Source organism: Cibotium barometz, chromosome 16, assembly GCF_041138505.1.
Source record: "Cibotium barometz isolate CiBa-2024 chromosome 16, ASM4113850v1, whole genome shotgun sequence".
NCBI lineage: Eukaryota > Viridiplantae > Streptophyta > Polypodiopsida > Cyatheales > Cibotiaceae > Cibotium > Cibotium barometz.
Genome location: NC_141061.1, coordinates 603623 through 623214, shown reverse-complemented (window position 1 = coordinate 623214; position 19592 = coordinate 603623). Strand labels below are relative to the sequence as shown.

Here is a 19592-nt window from a genome sequence, read left to right as displayed (position 1 = left end):
TCCTGACCATTGCATATAACGAGATGCACCAAGTGGCCGACCAGCCTCATCCCTAATGAACTCGTTCCACATAATAGGTTGTCGGTCAGCCTCGTCCAAAGACCTAGGAAGCCTTTGTCGCAAAAAATATCTCATGCTTCTCCATGCTCTGACAATGGCTGCAATAAGAGAGGAAGATGGTGCCCTAATATCAGCCTCTGTGAACAAAAAACGTGTGTTGGGCATCCAGTCTCTCCCGACCCTAGTGTACATCTGGAAATCTGAGACAAGAAAAAATCCTTCCAAGGCTCAGTGCTTGGTAGGAAACCTCTGACCACAAGTTTGCAAAGCAACGCCCTCCGGATTGATAATATTCAAGCCCCCCTCTCTTTGGGGCTGAATAAATGTGAGCCAAGCTACACTGGCACGAGTGTCTGAGGTGCCATCCAAGCCCGACCAGAGAAAATTTCGGATCAATCTCCACAACTGGCCAATGCACACACGAGAGAAGCACCAACAAGAGGCAATAAACCAAGCTGAGGCAAGCAATACCTGATTAGCCACCAAAGCTCTGGAGGCTAAATCTAATCTCCTGGAGCTCCAATGGAGGAGCTTCTTCCGGATACTCATAAGTACCGGAGCAAACTGCTGTGCAGGAGAAATATCAATCCCAACTTGGCATCCCAAATATCTAGCAGTACATCCTCTGCTGATCCAAGTAAAACCAAGCTTTGCGCCCCAATCAACTCTCGGTGAATCACTAACCCAAAAACCAACAGATTTGTGCCAATTAATGAGTGCCCCTGCTGCCAAACAGAACTCCTCTAGTGCTACCCGGAAGGAACATAAGCATATATGTGAAGCCTCCAAAAACAGGGCTGTGTCATCAGGTAACTCAGAGTCAACCAACTCCTCATGACTACGAAGAGGCAACCTCAATCCTGAAATACCAGCAGTGGAGCGGAGAAAGAGGCTCATGGCCTCTGCAACTATGATATATAATAAAGGGGTTAATGGGCAGCCCTGTCGTACTGAGCGAGATTCGGGACCCTATTGGCAGCACAGGGCTCCTGATTGGTTGGGATCTTCACCTTTCTTGGTGTGAAATCTCCATTTTGTAAAAAGAAATTCATACTTAATAGAAGTCTCCTTTTTTGAAAAAAAAAAAAAAGGCCGGAGATCCACTTGATCCTAATAATTACAAGACAATCATGATTGGCCACACATTGGCCAAACTCTATGGATCGGTGCTAGAGGTGGAGCTCACTTCATTCGCAGAGCCTCAAGCCACAGGCAAGCTTTCGGGAGGAGCTACTCTACCCTTCATCACATCTTCACCTTTCGATCCATCGTCAAGGATGGTATAGCACGACATCAGAGGATTTAATGTTGCTTCTTGATTTCGGCAAAGCTTTTGATATTGTCCCGGAACCTGCGTCCTACAGCGAATACTCCTGTGTGACCATAGAATTCCGTTGCAATTCCATTCCACCATTCTCAATGTATCTATGGTCTCATAGACCTAGTGCCATCATGCAGGGCGCTTATCAGCAATGATGACCCTGCCATCCCGGTGGACTTCCCACTTACCTACTTGGGTCATCCGCAACTTTCGATGCTCCACCTACAAGGGTGAGATCGCCTCCTAGATCTTAGTGTCTTGGCGAGCCATCCTCTTCTCAAGGAACTTGCCTTATGATGCCTGGTCTAGGAATCTCATTATGAGGAGTTGCTCCCTCCATCTTTCCCCACACACCATGCATCTACGAATGGGGTTACCTGTGACTCCCATATAGGGTGTCATCATCTTCCCTTGGCGTGGGGACTTTTGTGAGGCCAATCACCCCACATTGAGCTCTTTGCTCTTCCGGCATTTTTCCTCTTCCAATGTAGCTCTCATGATGGCATATTGAGAGGGCATGGCAGTTTTCTGCTTCTTGGTCTTTCTTGGCAGCCACCACCCATTTGGATGTTGTTGCCTCAACCTCTGGAAAAAAAGAATTTCTTAATGCCTACTGAAGACCTGAAGGGTCTGTGAGATCAAAAAGATGTTACATATGGTCTATGCATAGATACATTTATAAAGAGAGGGCAAGAGAGAGCACTTACCAAAAAGCCCCAAAACAAGGAATAAAAGTACTTGGTGATCACACTTGGATTCATTGTTACGGGGACCGCATTTGCATAAATTCCATAATCAAAAGTGGCGCCTACTAAGCATACTGAGGACGCATTCGAAATATTCATCCAATTGAGTCTCTCGGGGGAGAGAATTATATTTTTACCCTCTCCACAATCTAGGAATTTTAGATTGCATCCTGCATCTTTCTCCTGTTCGCAAACCTTACGCAAACAGTAATTCACTCGCTGCAAAAAAACCCACCGCAACATGCATTAATATTCTAGCAAGAAAAGTTCCAACATGAGAACACTGATGGAGTTTTGAGATGACAAAGAAGCTTGGACAAACCTGCAGACCAAAGAGGTACCAGCATGCTCCTACGACATGTCCTGCCAGCAGGTACATAAACAGGTTGATCCCAAAGTTGGCCCATGCAGTCTCAAAGATAAATCCAGTCTGAGAGTGGCCGGCCACCAGTGGTAAAAAACGAACACAGCGTGGCACATATTGAAGCAGCAAAGTAACTCGAAGAATATTCTTAGCAACATTAGCATTTGCTTCTCTCCCATCAAATCGTGGCACTACTAGCCATAACATTATCTGCAAATCAGAACCAGGGTATCATATAAATGCATCTGTTTTGGAGCTCACACTAGGTATATACTATTCAGAAAAGAAATAAGTTAGTGATCCAAAGCAAGTCATAAGCTATCAATTTATAACTGTTCCACTTCAAGCCTCCAAGGGTGAAAAGTAGACTGAACTATTTATGAACCCTCCAAGTCCTATGTTCATGTCTGGTGTTCTATGTCTCAATAAAAGGCTGGGCTCAAGATGGGCCCTCATCTGTGTAAAGTCAATAGTGTGTCTCATCCTCATTCTCCTCTTGTGATCTACGATAAAGAAGGCTCTTCATAATGTCTGATCAAAACAAGCATGTCTATATGTTGTTGGGACTCGGATCTCACACACCAGATCTGCTATCCTCATACTTGGTAATGCTACAGAAGAGCCCAATGACTAGTCTATAATGCCCTAGGTTCCCTTGCTATGTCAACCATTCAGGCATTTTGAAGCATCGGTCTCCACTCATTTGCCTATGCCATGATTTCCTTATGTTGACTTGCATTTACCCTGTAAAGTGGCTGATTAGGAAGTGAATTTCCTAGCACCACATCAATGCTAGGATCGTCCGGTCTCTTGGAGGTGATCACTGGTCCCTGGTAGGGTTTCCAAATGCAATCTTCATATTCCCTTGAGAAAGAATCCCTCTCCAATGTTGAAGTACCAAAAGGCATCCCTCTCTTTTCGTCTTTGTCTCTCCCAAAAACCAAGTAAAGAAGACAGCTTTTAACTGCTTTTGAAGTTGAATATGGTTTACAAGTGGGATTATACACCCTTGAAAATTCACATTAATAACGGTTTCTCTGTGAGAGACACTAATGTGCTTAGTTATACACTATTGTATGGGTTTTCACCCATGTATGTGAAGGCATTTTCAAAATCACATCACATACTTAGATACTAAAAAACCTTAGTGTGTGAATCCTTATCTACCGAGTGGTAGGCAATTCCACTCCTTTGCCTTTAAAACTATCATTGGCCTCCGCGGATGTACATGCTAACTAAGCAAAAGCATATTTAATGATGATAACGCTAAGCTACAGAGATTAACACTTGCGCAGTAATGACACAGAGAAGTAGAAAGAAAGAAAGAAAGTTACATTATTGTCTTCAAAAGACCCGATGGGTCTATGAGACCAAAAGCAGTACAAGGTTTCAAGGCGATACTGGGCCATGGAAAAGACAGAAACTTAAAAACACATACAAAAGGATTGACTAGCTGTATGTCCATTGCATCATCATCATAGTGAGCATCATAGTAAGAATGTGCATACATGTGCAAATACATCTCCGTATCAGTACAAAGGTGAGAGAAGCAGAAGAAATAGACTCTTTACCTAACCTACTACTGTATATTACCAAAACATGTTGTATAAACAATGAGATCTGAAGTTGATCTGGACACTTGAATGTTGGGCGCTAACTTCTGTTGTGATCCAAAATTGAGGACTATTGTCCAATTGCTGAATTCTGAATTATAACCTTTGACCTCCCTTTATTTATGGATTTTGATGGCAGGTCGTATGTTCCCTTTTCTTCAGGTTCCAAAATATCATTAAACATTTCATATTGCACCCAATATATGTCCCAACAATAGCTGCATGTCTTGGGCATTTTTGGGTGTCTATTGGGCTGCCAAAACTGCTCCAATCTGCTTATGTACGGTCTCCAAACTTACACCTTAAGTGGCTGTAGGTAAGATGCATGTCCACATGGCACTCAATTAAGGTGTGAAAGTTGACATCCCTCCTGTTAAACTTAAAGAATTCAGGTGGATGCATCTTTGTTCCATCCTTGGCTCAGGCCAACTGTACCCTCCAACTCTATTTAGTATGGATAGACCATGGCTAAGGCCGGAACAAAGAATCTTCATCCCATAGCATATGGTGATCTCAACCAATCTGGGGCACAAAGGTGCCAAGAGAGCTTAAGGTATCTCCAACTACTTTTGATGGGTTCATAGAGGTGGCAGTGCTGAAACTTAAGGTATCTCCAACTACTTTTGATGGGTTCATAGAGGTGGCAGTGCTGAAACTTACAAACTTCATTTACTCCATCATGGCATCCATTAAATCCTTCTTTATTTTGGCCTAGGAGATAGCATGGTACCCCTTGTTGTTCTCCTTTGGTGCACTAGGTTTAGGAGCTTGGGGGTTCTCAATTATAAATTGGATGGGATGGGGTGTGTCACGACCCTGTGTTTTCCTCTTGACAGTATGCAGACGTGCACAGGGACATGGTGGATAGTGTAAATGGCGTCAATTGGGGCAAATTGCTTCATGGATAGATTGGTGCAACTCTTGGGGTCGAAAAGGGAATTAATGTTGATAATCCCATGTGTGGACAACCCCAAGTGTGAAGGGGACAAAGAGAATTAAAGTTTAAAAGGTTTTATAACCTTTGGTGGCCCCTAGGCTAATTTTGGAGGCTACACCACTTTTGGAGACACGCCTCTCTATTGGTACACATGCGCTGGGGCTTTTTCTCTCTCACAGTTGGAAAGGGGGCGAGCTGATGGCATGGCAGCTACGCGCCTTTTGATTGGTGAAAAGGCAGAGCGCTGGACTGCAGAAAACAGAGCGCCTCTTGATGGCTGGACAGCACTTACACGCGGGACAGCACTTACACGCTGGCTGGCTGGACTGCAGAAAGCAGAGGGCTGGATGCGCTTCTCTATTGGCTGAACAGCAGGAGTCGGGCTGGAGCAGAGAAGTGTGTGTGTGTGTTCTTCCTGGTCGGGCTAAGGCAGCCAGGAGGATGTACTTTCTCTTTCCCTCTCTTGCTTTCTTTGAAACGCACAGCAGCACTGGTGCTTTTTGGAGGAGGCGTGTTTTTGCAAGCGGCCAGGGGGCTGGTTTCTTTGGACATACAGGCGGCCAAGGGCTGGTTCCTCATGAACATAGACATCATGTCGATGGCATTCAACTGATGGAACTTTCAGCTTCTCTTTGCTTTGGATCAGGACTGTTTTGGAAAGGGTTTATGGACTGTTTCCTGGCAGTGCATGTGGCTACGAACATGAGCAATTCCGAGGCTGTTTTGAGACTGTTTATGGGCTGTTTTTGTTTGGCAGCAAATTCAGCTATGTGTTTGGGTTTCCGGCTGCAAGTACAGGTCACTTGAATGTGTTTCTTGGCATAGAAGTGATGCAAGCTCGCATGGCTGCATGCTCATGGGGCAGATTGTTTTCTTCCTGCTAGAAAGGAAAAGAGGGACCTACAGTTATGGGCATCTCTATGTTTCCATATGTTTCATGAGGGAACAGGTAACTAGATGTATGCCATTGTTGGCACTGTTGTTGAATGGTTCTGTATGAAAACAGGCCTAAGGTTTCATGTGGAAACAAGCCTAAGGGTTTCATGTGGAAACAGGTCGTAGGTTTCTCGAGGAAACATGTATTTGGGTTTCTCCAAGAGATAGGTCACATGCAGGCAGCAGTCACAGGAGTGGACACATGTTTGGTATAGCCTTGCCTACTGATTGGACAGGGGTTCGGGAATCCATGACAGAGATGGTTGGTACCCTTGGAAAGTAGAGAGGGAGTGTACAGGTGTGTCTACTGTATGGTATGCTGTGCTCTGATGCGAGATCTCTTTTGGGAGACAGTTTGGGAGTCTGTGTTGTGATGCAGAAGCACTGGATGTGTCAGGGTGTGATGTTGTTCATAGGGTGAGAGGCTATGGATGGTTGTGGCAACCCTAATCATGGGAGAAAGCTTATGTATGCAAACTCATGTGCGGGAATCTTTTGATGTGAGCAATGGCTGGACTTGTTTAAGGATGCCGAGTGGATATGAAGCCATGATGCAAGGTCTTTGCACGCTTCAGGAGTTCTACTGTGACGGCTGAGTTTCCAACCTTATTGTAATCAAAGCTCTCTTATAATCAATAAATGAAATACCGCAAGGGATGCCACTGCGTTTTGGGGCCAATCAGTGTTCGTGTACTGTTTGCAGGAGCACTCTAGCTCCCCTTGTTTGTTTTCCTTTTCTAGGTCCTCGATGGTGTTGAAGTGTTTTGTGTACAAGTTTGTTTTTGCACCGCCCTTTGGTTTTGTCAGTAGGCTCGAGGCGAGTTCACAGGGTGGGAGTTTCTTGCTGGCACTTTGATTTATTGTAGAGAAAGACCTTGTTGCTAGCTCCAAGAAGGTTGATTCCACTAGGACTTGAAGGTTGAGACTCTAGAGACTCGCGCACGGACCATTAACAGGCAGCATACCTACCATAATCTCAACAACCATGCCAGTGACATAACTGTGGATGCTATCACCTATGTGGTATGTTTGGGGAGGTTGACTTAGGATTTGTTGTGGATTCGCATAAGTGTTCCGTGTGGGAGGGTGGGTAGAACTACTCTTGTTGTTGACTATTGTGCGGCACCGTACGTATAGTGGTGGCTCCTCTTATGGCAAGGCGGCATATCTACGCACAGGTGCCTCTCTGGGTGGCATTCGAGCGGTTTTCAGGCAGATTGGTGGCATTCTCTAGCATTTCGCGCTCAAGCAACAAGTAAGGCGAAGAAAAAAATAAAGAGAGAAAGAAAGAAAGATAAATTAGGCATCTACTAAAGACCCAATGGGCCTATGAGACCAAAGTGATACAATAATGTACATGAGAGAGAGAAAGAAGAAAGAAGAAAGTTATATTAAACGTCGTCAAAAGACCCAATGGGTCTATGAGACCAAAAGTGATACAATAGTGTCCATGTAATCTCATCATGGTACAAAAGAAAACAAAGACGAGAGCTATGAGCTAGCAATGTCAAATCCAAGCTATATAATATAAAATGGAATCATCATCATCATACAGCTTACTGTACGAACATGAGCTACTCAATGCTAGACAATACAATAGGACAATGAAGCATTCATTTCCAACACTTCATGCGTCCCTTGGGCGTCAGTCCCAAAAGTTTGTGACGAACAAATGCTCTTTTTTCTTTTTTTTTCCAGAAAGAGACTTCTATTAAGTATGAGAAAAACATACAATAATCACGGCTATAAGCCGGAAAAGAATAGAATCACCCCAATATGGAAGGTGATTTCAACCACTGAGGAGCATCATGATGCCACGTAAGACCTGTGGTACTAGAGGAAAAGAAGATGCCATGGTCCCATTCCCGCATAAGTATCACACGCTTTGCTTGCGCAGAATGAGAGGGCCCCTGAATGCGAGCCCAAGTAGCCATAAGAGTGTGGATGATATCACCCCATATAGTACTAATGCACTAAGACCCAAAAATCTGCACACCCTCAATAGCCTCCGTGCATCTAGCTCTCCAAATCTGCAATGCTGTAATACTGGCAATAATCTCCCAACTGGTGTCAGTCCTCTGTCTACGGGGTGTATAATCGGAGTGAGGAACATCCTGCAATAAACCATGTTGGGCAATACCTCTACGAATGAAAAAAGCAGAATCTGTAGCACTGCCCTCATAAAAAAGCTGCGGACCGGACTGGAAGAGCCAAGCAACTGCCCCCCAAGTCACATGCATGGCTCGGCCACTCAATTTGCCCATAAGTTGGGCTACATGACCCCAAATCTAATGTGCAGTGCTGCATCTCCATAGACAATGTTGTACGCACTCACAATCTGCCGCACATCTAGGACAGGAAGGTGCTACACCGAAAACTGATCTCCACTGATTGGTGGGGAGACCACCATGTAAGAATAACCAAAAGAAATGAGAGATCTGGCTCCTTCTGTATGAGTGCCAATCTCTATGCCAAAATCTGCGCTGTATCACTGGAGAAATATCATAGCTCTCCCAATGAGGCCTGAGAGTAGGGATCCTATGTATCTGCGAGTGAGGAGAAGCCTGGCATTCTAAACAGTGAAACTGAAAAAAGGAAGGCTTTTCAAAGGATCGAAGGCATCAATCCACTCCCACTCTCCTAGATCCCACTAAAGATATCTGATAGGACTGCCACCATATAGCCACAAACACCAAGAGCCATGAGTCACTATCTGAGGAGAAGGGTCAATGAACCAGTGGTTCCCCAAGCGACCAACAATCCTCACTGGACTATAAGCCTAGTATTTGGGATGATCTCCTCCATACTACATCTCCTCAATCTCCCACCACGCACGATAGAATAAATGAGGCAATATGTATCCTCCTCGCCCGGGAGAGCAATGACCTGCACAGGTATGCCTATCCTCGAAAAAACTCCCAGCCAACTCAGATGATAGTCTCTGTGAAAGGTCCCAGAAAGCCACTCATGCTGCGGAATAGCTGCATCAATCTGATCAATACGAATGCGAGAGCCCCTAAGATGCTGAGTGGATGCAACTCTCCGATCCTCCGGAAGACTCTTAAAGGTCTTCCAAGCAAGAACTCTGTATGCGCATCTCTCCCATCCTGACCATTACATATAATGAGATGCACCAAGTGGCCGACTAGCCTCATCCCTGATGAGCTCGTTCCACATAATAGGTTGTCGGTCAGTCTCGTCCAAAGGCCTAGGAAGCCTTTGTCGCAAAAAATATCTCATACTTCTCCATGCTCTGACAATGGTACCCTAATATCAGCCTCTGTGAACAAAAAACGTGTGCTGGGCATCCAGTCTCTCCTGACCCAGTCTCTCCTGACCCTGGGTGTACATCTCGAAATCTGAGACAAGAAAAAATCCTTCCAAGGCTTAGTGCCTGGTTGGAAACCTCTGACCACAAGTTTGCAAAGCAACGCCCTGCACTGAACATCCGGATCGATAATATTCAAGCCTCTCTCTCGTTCGGACTGAATTACTGTCAGCCAAGCTACCTTGGCACGAGTGTCTGAGGTGCCATCCAAGCCCGACCAAGAAAAATTGCGGATCAATCTCTGCAATTGGCCAATGCAGGCACGAGAGAAGCACCAACAAGAGGCAATAAACCAATCTGAGGCAAGCAAAACCTGATTAGCCACCAAAGCTCTGGAGGCTAAATCTAATCTCTTGGAGCTCCAATGGAGGAGCTTCATCCGGATTCTCATTAGTACCGGAGCAAACTGCTCTGCAGTGCTCTGCAGGATAAATATCAATACCAACTTGGCATCCCAAATATCTAGCAGTGCATCCTCTGCTGATCCAAGTAAAACCAAGCTCTGCACCCCAATCAACTCTCGGTGAATAACTAACCCAAAAACCAACAGATGTGTGCCAATTAATGAGTGCCCCTCCTGCCAAACAGAACTCCTTTAGTGCTACCCGGAAGGAACATAAGCATATATGTGAAGCCTCCAAAAACAGGCTGTGTCATCAGCTAACTCAGAGTCAATCAACTCCTCATGACTACAAACATGGTTGTCACGGTACGAAAATACGATACCGTACGGGAATTTTTGGTACGATATGAAATTTTCGGATATCGTACGATAAAATACGGTTTTTATTTTTTACACTTACAACCTATGGAGCTTCAAGCTTGAATGTGAGGGAAGGTTGGGAGGGGAGGAGTCTACAGTGCTTGAGGAACCAGAACATGGATATGTGTCTCTCCCAGTTGGATCTCCCGATTGTCTCCAAAAAAGAACCTGGATGGGTAATGCAATACCAAAGGTCTCCCAGTGTAGCGTTTATGACTAAGGGACCGTCCTTGCACAAATACGAGCAGTGCATCTAGGGTGATAAGTTTAGGGACTCCTCTCTAGATCAAAATGGCCATGTCCAAATCTTCTCCCTTGTACATAACTTGAGAATCTAATTGTCTAGCCTGCCTATACCAAGGATCTCCAAAGTGACGTAACAAGATTCTCTCATCCTACCAATCAAGTGTACACTACCAGTCTACCTCGCCAGATTTTTTAGGTCTCTCAACAACCCCATATGGAATACTGAGTGGACACGAAAGTTACGAAGTATTGCGAGCATTTGGGATCTTCATTAAGCACGGTTTCTATATTTTTTTAAAGCATTTGGAATTTTTTTTTCAAGGAACAAAAAATATTGGGAAGAAAAAAAAAATCGTACCGTACGATATCGTACCGTACGAACCCATTCGTACCGGTACGAGAAACAACTATGACTACGAAGAGGCAACCTCAATCCTGAAATACCAGCAGTGGAGCGGAGAAAGATGCTCATGGCCTCTGCAACTATGATATATAATAAAGGGGCTAATGGGCAGCCCTGTCGTACTGAGCGAGAAATCTGAAACCGCTCTCCTCTATCACCGCAAGCAAGAACTCTACTGTGGGCATCACGATACATGCATGAAACTCCCTTGATCCATCTCTGAGAGAAGCCCATATGAATAAGAGTACCCTCAAGGAAATCCCAATCCACTCTATCATAGGCCTTCTCAAAATCCAAGAGCAGAATGGCTAAGGGCTGATTGCTCGATTTAGCCGATTCGACGGCCTCCCAAAATGAGAAAATGTTATAAAAAATGCTCCTGCCGTGTAAGAATCCATTTTGGGTATCATGAATAACATCCTGCAAAATTGGCTGCAACCTGATGCTCACTGCCTTAGCAAGACTCTTATAGGCAGTCCCAAGTAAGGTGATAGGTCTCCAGTGGCCAATCAATGCCTTATCCCCGCTCTTAGGAATAAGATAAATAAGCCCCTCAGTGAGAGAAGAAGGCATAGAGAACCTATGTCCCACATCTCCTGCAAAGCCGATGTGATCTGAGCCCCAATCTCATCCCAAAAAGTAATGAAAAAAACAGGGGAGAGGCCATCCTCCCCTGGACACTTTCCATGAGGTAAGGCATGAAGAGCATGACTGAACTCCTGCATAGAAAAAGGGGCATCCACAGCAACACACATCTCCTCGGTGATCAAATGTGGCAATGCATTTCAAACCTTCCTATGTGCCCTGTGTCTCAAATCAGAATGCGGCTCAGCACTAAGAAGCTGGCCATAGAAATCAGTGGCAATCTATCTAACCATAAGAGGATTCTGAGTGAAGAGTGCCATGTGAATCCTGCAACAACTGCTTGGCATGAGATGGGTCATGAGAAGCAAAGAAATGTTTGTTACATCTGCCACCCATCTATGTCCAAAAGGATTCCTGGGCATGGAAACGGTACTCCGCACGTTGCTCAAGAGAGTGATGAAGTTCTGCTCTAACAGTACATAAAGAATCTGCAACCCATTGAGCATGAGGATGTTTCTCGTGCTCTTTCTGCAAGGCAGCGAATCTACATCTAATAGCCCTTTCTAAGTCCAAGGCCTCTTGCCTCTTAGACAGGGCACATGTGTGATAAAAGTCACTAATACCACAAAGAGCAGAGGCCAAACTTTGAGAGGCCTGTAAGAAGTCATGAGATCTCCAAGTATCAAGCATACGACGCGATAGCTCGCATCTGAAAACAAATGATCAGGGATGCGTACATGGGGTGCTGATCCATGGCAATTCGGATCTCTAATACATAAAACCACTAGGCAATGATCCGATTTGGAGGTGCTTGTAGCAATGAAAGTATGTCCACCTCTGTCAAGTACCTAATCATCCACATAAAATCTATCTAACCGTGCATAGATACATCATACATCTCTTCTCCTGTTAGACCATGAATAAAGAAGAGTGGATGGACTCCTCAAAATGTCATCCTCATGCCAACTATCTCTACCATGAATGGAGAGTATAAACCTCTTCCAAGACGTTCTTTCAAGAGGATGCACCCAGCCCTCATGTCCACCTCTTTTATCCATTGGCATTTTAACCATGTTAAAATCTCCACCAATAATCCAATGGTCGGTAAGAGGCATCAATGTAGTGAGAGATTTCCAAAAGGCGATCCTCTCACCTCTATGGTTAGGAGCATAGAGATTGAGAATACCAATGCGTGTAGTACCCTGAATAACTAGGATCCACTGCGCTCTCGCAGGAAAAATGACACCATGTCCAATGATACAAGGCAAGATCAAAGCTGAAACAAAGATACAAACACCACCCTTGGTACCAACAGCCGGTGACCAAAAGATGTGTCCCGAGAGAAGCGTGCCTGATCTCCCACACTGACTAGCATCCAGTTTATGCTCTTGCAAGAGCAATATATCCATAGGTCCACCTGTGACTGCACAATGAAGCTAGGTTTTTATAATTTGTTCCCTTCAACGCGGAAAAAAACCACAAAGACCCTGAATGTTCCAAGAGACAATCCTCATAAAGACTCAGAGTAGGAATGACCAGATCTCGTGGTCAACAAAGGACCCCCTTTAGAGGCGGAAGTACGTCTCGCATAGATAAGGGAGGGAAAATCTCATGATGCATTGACTGCCAATGATAGCTGTTGGAAATTGGGTGGGGAGCCAAGTCCCAGGAGGTCACCCATCCCAATCGTGTTCACACCAATGCGCTCTTAGCTGGAGGTTTCCACAAATTGGCCTGGATAGCTAGACCAATTTGTGGAAACCTCCAGCTAAGCACGGATTGGCGTGAACACAACTGTGATGGGTGATCCCCCAAGACTTGGGCCCCCACCCAATTTCAAACATGGTATCAAAGCCATGGGTTAAAGTGTAACCTCTAAGCTACAAGAGAAGCTAAGTTCAGCCTTTGAGGGAAGAAAACATGGACAAGTTTAGCCTCTAAGCTATAAAAAAGTAGAACCACTTTTCTCAACACCCCCCCTTGGTGCCAACTTGTTCACTTTTTCTTAGCTCATAGATTTAACTTATCCATGTTATCTTGGCTCAAAGACTCAACTTGCCGTCTCTAGTGTCTCGCAGTTTATACTTCAACCCATGGCTTTGATACCATGGTCGAAATTGGGTGGGGGCACAAGTCACAGGAGGCCACCCATCCATCCCAATTGTGTTCACGCCAACGCGCACTTAACTGGAGGTTTCCACAAATTTCTATAGTCATCCATTTCCCTACACCTTACGGCAATGGAAGACCTCTGGTCTATCCATTTTGTGGAAATCTCCTAGTGCTATGCTTTGGCACCAGTTTTCTCAACAATAGCGTCATGGGCATCATAGAGAATAGTTTTCCTAGACTGTTTCACGACACAAAGTCAACTTTTGCAAAAAAAAAAAGCAAACCATCCCTATCAAGAAATGGCATAGTCATGTGGTGTCAATGCCTATTCTCACTAAGTACCGAATTCCTTGCAATCCGCATACTTGTGCTTCATCACATCTAGTTCTATACCACTGAAATCCAGTGTGGATTTAATGTAGGAAACGGTTTCTTTCTTACTCAATGCATCAACCACTGGATTGGCCTTGCCTAAAAGGTACTTAATCATGCCACCCATTTGCTCGAAGATCTGGCTCCACCAGTGCCGTCGATCACTCCATTGCACACTTGGCATTGCCTGAAGCCAACGCAATGCACGATGATTTGTGCGAATCTCAAACACATGCCCATAAAGATAATGTTTCCAATGTTTCACAGCCTAGATCAAAGCAAGTAGTTTTGGATCATAGACCGAGTAATTCTTCTTCGCAGGGATCAGCATACAAGACATGTAAGCAACTAGATGACCATTCTGTTGTAACACAGCTCCAATGGCATTGTTACTCGCATTGATATTTACCTAGAATGAATCATCCCATGAGGCAAGCGCTAAACAAGGGGCCTTTTCTTAAGCAACCTTGAGGTTCTTAAAAGCCTGCAATCCATACGAAGTCATGTGGATGCGCTGCCTACGAGTCTTGACACCCTTGAGCAAGTCTGTGAGAGCTACCAAGAGGTTGAAAAACTCGTCAATGTGGGGAAAATATGCCTGGCAAATTCCCACAAACACCCATACATCATATGTTGTTTTTGAAATCTCCCAATTCAGGATTTATGCCACCTTGGCATGATCTAATCAGATGCCATCGACACAAATAATATATCCAAGGTAATGAACCTCGAACAAAAGAAACTTTGATTTCTTTTATTTGACATAAAGCTCGTTGATTTTGAGCAACTTCATCACTTTTTCGACTTCAATATCATGTTGCTCTACTAGCACGTAAAATACAAGTATGTCATCTAAAAAAAATGAAGACAGTTTCCAATCAAGTCCCTAAAAACACACATCATCATGCGGTTAAATGTAAACAAGTCGTTTGTCATGCCTTAGGCCATGACCACAAACTCGTAGTGGCTCCCGTTAGTGCGGAATGTTGTCTTGGTCCCCATCGGCAATCCATACCTGATGGTATTCCACTTTTCAAGTCAAGCTTCGAAAACACCTTGGCTCATTTCAATCTCTCTAAGATATAATCAATCCAAGGCATCCGGAACTTGCTCTTGACATTCAGCTTATTTAGAACACACTAATCCAAACAAAGTCTCGAAGATCCATCCTTTTTCTTAAGAAAAGGATCGGTGTTGCACACACTAGAACATATAAAACCTACTTGCAACAATTCTTGGAAATGGATGTCCAACCCCGATTCCATAGCCTTGCTCACGCCATACGAAAACTTGCTTAGTGGTTCCAAGCTTGGGTCCTGAGAGGAGATCTATCTCGTGATCCTCCACTCTAGACGGGGGGAGCATGGGAGGGAGATTGTCCTGAAGGAAAATCTTCTAAAACCGGTCATGTAGGGCCTGCAAAGCACTCGCAACTGTCTAGGTGGTCTGAACATAGATCACCACACAGTGTGCGCCTTTCAACATTTCTTGTTTAGCTTGCATGTGACTTATCAGAGGAAATTTAGGTATTCTTAGCTCACACTTGATGATGATAGGAGCCTTGGACACATTCTGGAGAACCGGAAAAGTGTGCCACCCCAAGTCAATGTCTGGGTGGAACTTGTGAAACAACAAATCCTAAGGATTATGTCTGCTCCTACAAGAGGGCAACCATGAAATCCCACACAAATTATGAGCCCTGGATGACTAATTTAGCACTATGAGCCTCAAACTTGATACTCATGGTCATACCTGTGTTGAAACCCTCTACTTGCTTATCTACGTAAATCAATGGGAAACGGGGCCGCCGAGCGGCCTGATCCGTAATATTGTCCTCTGTATTGCCATTGTCAAACAAGACAATGACATTCTGGCCACCTATGTAGCCAAAGGTCTTGAGCAACTCGTCGTGCTCATACTCCAAGTCATGGGTGCCCTCCTTATCTTCAAGCTCCTACCTCACAATGCTGCCAAGCGTGCAACTAGGAGCTCAGGAACTCGAAGCATTCCAGGAGGTCTGTGTAAAAGGCTCTCGAGGCTAGGGTTGAGGTCTAGGCAAGGGGTTTCTTAGGGCATGCCCTAGAATTATATAATCTATTGTCATATCGCCCCTTCCTTTTATGTTGGGTTTGTTCATCCTAGCTGAACTTACCAGTAGTCTTGCTTGCTAGAGCTTTCTGGTCTCTAGAATAAATTTCGGCGGACCGTTTGGTCGAGTGAGCTGCGCTTCCCCCCCACCCCCCCCCCTTTCTCTACTGTCGTGCTACCTACTAATCCCCGCCCCTCTCCTCTTTCTTGTCCCCCTCCTCCTCTCTTGCTCCCAGCCCTCGCATTCGCCCCTTCCTCGTTTTCTCCAGCACCCTGCCCCCCTCTCCCGCCTATGCTACTTGCTCTGCTCCTGGCCGCTAGCCCTTCTTCCACACCCCCCCCTCAATCATCTGCGTCTTCGTCGCTTGCACAGCCCGCTTCCCCTCCAGCCGCCCACGTCACTTCCACACCCCCCCCCCGCCGCCGCGCCCCGCCTGCAACTAGCCAGCGCCTCCCCCTCCTTCCTACGCCCCTTCCCCCCTTTTTTTCCCCTTCTTTCCCTCCTCTTTAATCAAGATCTCCCATCAGCACCCCCCCCCCCCCCCTCCTCCCTCTGTTAGAGCCACAGTCTAGTCGCCCACCCTTCTTCCTTGGTCGTCGGCAGCATTTTCAGCTTGAGGGCTTGTTTCTATTATCGGCAAGTTTCGGCCTCTTCTAGTCTTCGCCCCCAGGAGGAATCCATGGCAACCGCTCCGTCTCCCCCGATCGAGGCCGCCATTACCTGCCTTTTGTTTTCTGAAGAAGCAAACGGCTGGCCCCGCCTTGGTCGTCAGCCAAGCACCAGATTTGAGCGTCACAGCACCCACCCGCAGACGACGGCCCCCCACTAGTCACGGAGAGGGTACCACCCCCCCTCCCCCCCCCCCCCCCCAGCCCCGATGTGGCGGCCGATTCCTCGTCTCGCGACTTCTCCAATTGCCCTCAGTGCCCAGTGGCGCAGGTTGACCCCACCCTCTCTTCATCGAGCCTCCCCCAACAACCTCCCTCTCCGATGGATACCTCTGAGTAGCATCCCTCTCCAGCCTCTCCGCCTTCCCGCTCCCCCTCACCTCCTCCCCACCCTCGCCTCTGGCTCTACCCGCAGCCGCTCCATTTGTCCCTTCCTCTTCCTCCGTGCCTACCCCCCCCTGCCTCTTCATGGCATTCCCGTTGGCCCCCTGCAGCCCCTACTCCAAAGAGGAGATAGCCGGCGAGTACCGTTCGTCGCCTGATTCATCATTTCCCAGAGCCAGTGGAGATGACCATTGCGGCCTCACCAGTGACGACTCTCCCACCTGCGTCTCCAGGTGGGCCCCCCAAGATCTTGGGCAGCCTGTAAATTATAGTTTCTTCCAGTGTCTTCTGATGGAAGGGACAGACAGGTTGGAGGAGACCGTAGCCCCTATTTGGGAATGTGTGGCCTTCCACCACTCCAAACCCTCTACGCTAGAGAATGGCGCGATGATCTTCTCTTTCTCCTTGAGCGCAGCTCCCGAGACAGAGTGGGATCCAAAGTCCATGGCCGCTACCATTCAAGATCAGGCAGTTGAGCTATCGCATCATCTGCAAGATCTCCGCATCACCGACGTTCTTACTCATGTATGGCCTTTGGCCAGGATGGAGCTTGGTGGATCAGCCCACAGAGACCAAGGAGGGGAGATGGTGGCCTCCATCCTAGAGGTGCTGCTTTTTGTGTTCATGCATACCTCTATCGCACTACTTGCACTACCCCTCCCCCCTTCTTACAGATATCTCTATTTTGATCAATGGAGCACAGAGTATGCATACTCTCCCGCTCGGGCAAAGTGGCAGTACATGGAGGGCAAGATCCACGCCCACTTGGCCTGACTCCGCACCAGGACAGATTGTGACTATTCCCCATCTAAGTCCACGCCCAAGACTCTTCGACTGGAGGGCAATTCCAATAGTTTCGCCTCACACAGAGATTGATATGAGGATTGTCTCATGGAACAATCAAGGCTTAGGGGGGCCTCAGTGCTTTCAAAGACGAGGCGTCCTTAGAGGAGAGTTGCATCGAGCTATGGTGGGGGGACCTATCGACATTCTTTTCCTCTAGGAGCACCATCTTACTGAGGGGCATACCCGCCGCTGCGGGAAGATTCTGCCAGGCATGAGTCATACTTTTTGGTCTCCATGATTCGGCCCTTCAGGACGCAGGGAGGAGTGTCTCTCTCTGTTAGTAAGCAGCTTCTGCCGTCTGTGACAAGGTCAATAGTCATAGCTCCAGGACGTGCTTAGTGGATTACCATTCTGATTGGAGAGGATAGCGTTGGCTTCCTCAACATTTATGCCCTAAATGTGGCTGTGCAGGTAGAGCTCTCTCTTGGAGCACTGTCCAACAGGCCCTGCCCCAGGCTGATTTTTGGTGCATGGGCGGTGACTTCAGCATGATAGAGGCAGCAAAGGACAGACTTGGAGGTGGCACAGCCACAATCTCAGGAGCGAAGTACTCTGCATGGGAGGAGATGATATTGATTCTTAGGGGACAGGACCCTTCGCATCTTCCAAAGGTTGTGAGAGTGGGCTTGCAGCTATGGAGGCATGGTTGGTATTTTGGCAGGCACTACATTTTCAGATCATGCCCCAGTTATTCTATACCTAGAGGACCCATGGAGGCATGATAGACATGCGAGCTCCAAGATTCTAGATAGCCTCATTCAGGACCCCGAGATTTGTAGCCGGATTGAGTAGATATGGATGGGATTGGACTTTTCCTCGAGATCTGCAGCGTGCACTTTGGATGATGGCCTTGGGGAGGTCAGTATTTTCTTACAAGAGGCAGCCCAGAGTAGATTCGAGGGATTTCGGGAGCCTAGCTTCTTTACAACGTCTTCAAGAGAGCTCCCCAGACAGCCCGTGGATTGAAAGTCAGATCGTTGCCGCCCGCACGGAGATTCAGTCCATTGAGGAGAGGAGGGTGAGTATAGATACCATGCCAGGGCTTCATTCTGGACTCATGCTGGTCACAGAGTTACTGGAGACTTCTTTGAGATAGCCGGCCCACACAAGAGGCGAGACGGTATTCGCAGGCTTGGTGGCCAAGATGGAGCTATTGTTTCTGACCCTCCGCAGGTGAGAGCCATTGCCACGGACTTCTTCCGATCTCTTCTCATTGGTGCCCCATTAGCCCCTCAGGTGATGGATGCGCGCGAGAGAGAGTATGGAGGCACATGAGAGAGGTGGTTTCCCCCTCCCTTCGGTCTTTCTTATTGTCCCCTTTCACTGCAAAGCAACTGGCGGAGGCGGTAAAGGCATTACCCAGGGGCAAATGCCTGGGGGCGGATGGGCTTCCTGTTTCTGGGTGAGGGTGATTGGTTTTCGGGCACAAGCATGGCAAATAGATCCAGCACCGGCCAAGGTGGCCAGGAGAATTTTGGCGGTTATGAATTGCCGACCTCTCATGCGGGTGCAGTGGGACCCTAGAGAGTGGACATGGCATGATCCCTCAGATCGGGTGGAGACTCTCGATGCCCCCTTCTTTGCATAAACAGCGCAGCCCCATTTTCAACATGTTCTCCTCTTATATCCACCGTGTAATCATTGGCTCTGTTGGGAACATTTTGTGGAAGTGGATACATATCACCTCCCATCCTTTGTGCCATGTTGCAATAGGTGCTAAGATGTCCAAGCTCCCCACAATTGTAGCAAGTAGGGACAAACCTCCTTCCACCAAGCATGCCTCGTCCACCACCACGTCTTGCTCCATTGGGAGGAGCAT

At 46.7% G+C, this 19592-nt stretch overlaps 1 protein-coding gene across 8 annotated transcripts in view; it reads right to left on the bottom strand.

The window, feature by feature from the left end:
* LOC147630244 (putative cyclic nucleotide-gated ion channel 20, chloroplastic) overlaps positions 1-19592 on the bottom strand; it is a 141649-nt gene that overhangs the window by 77850 nt on the left and 44207 nt on the right. For 5 of the 8 annotated variants that reach the window (XR_015267624.1, XM_086810082.1, XM_086810084.1 and 2 more), the window contains 2 exons: positions 2450-2701; positions 2089-2346 (listed from right to left, as the gene is read on the bottom strand). Coding sequence is in view for 7 of the 8 variants with exons in the window: in XM_086810082.1 (XP_086666208.1) it covers positions 2089-2346; positions 2450-2701 (510 nt within the window). In the remaining variant the exon portion in view is untranslated. The remainder of the gene's footprint in view (positions 1-2088; positions 2347-2449; positions 2702-19592) is intronic. The other 3 variants (XM_086810085.1, XM_086810086.1, XM_086810087.1) reach the window with 3 other exon arrangements.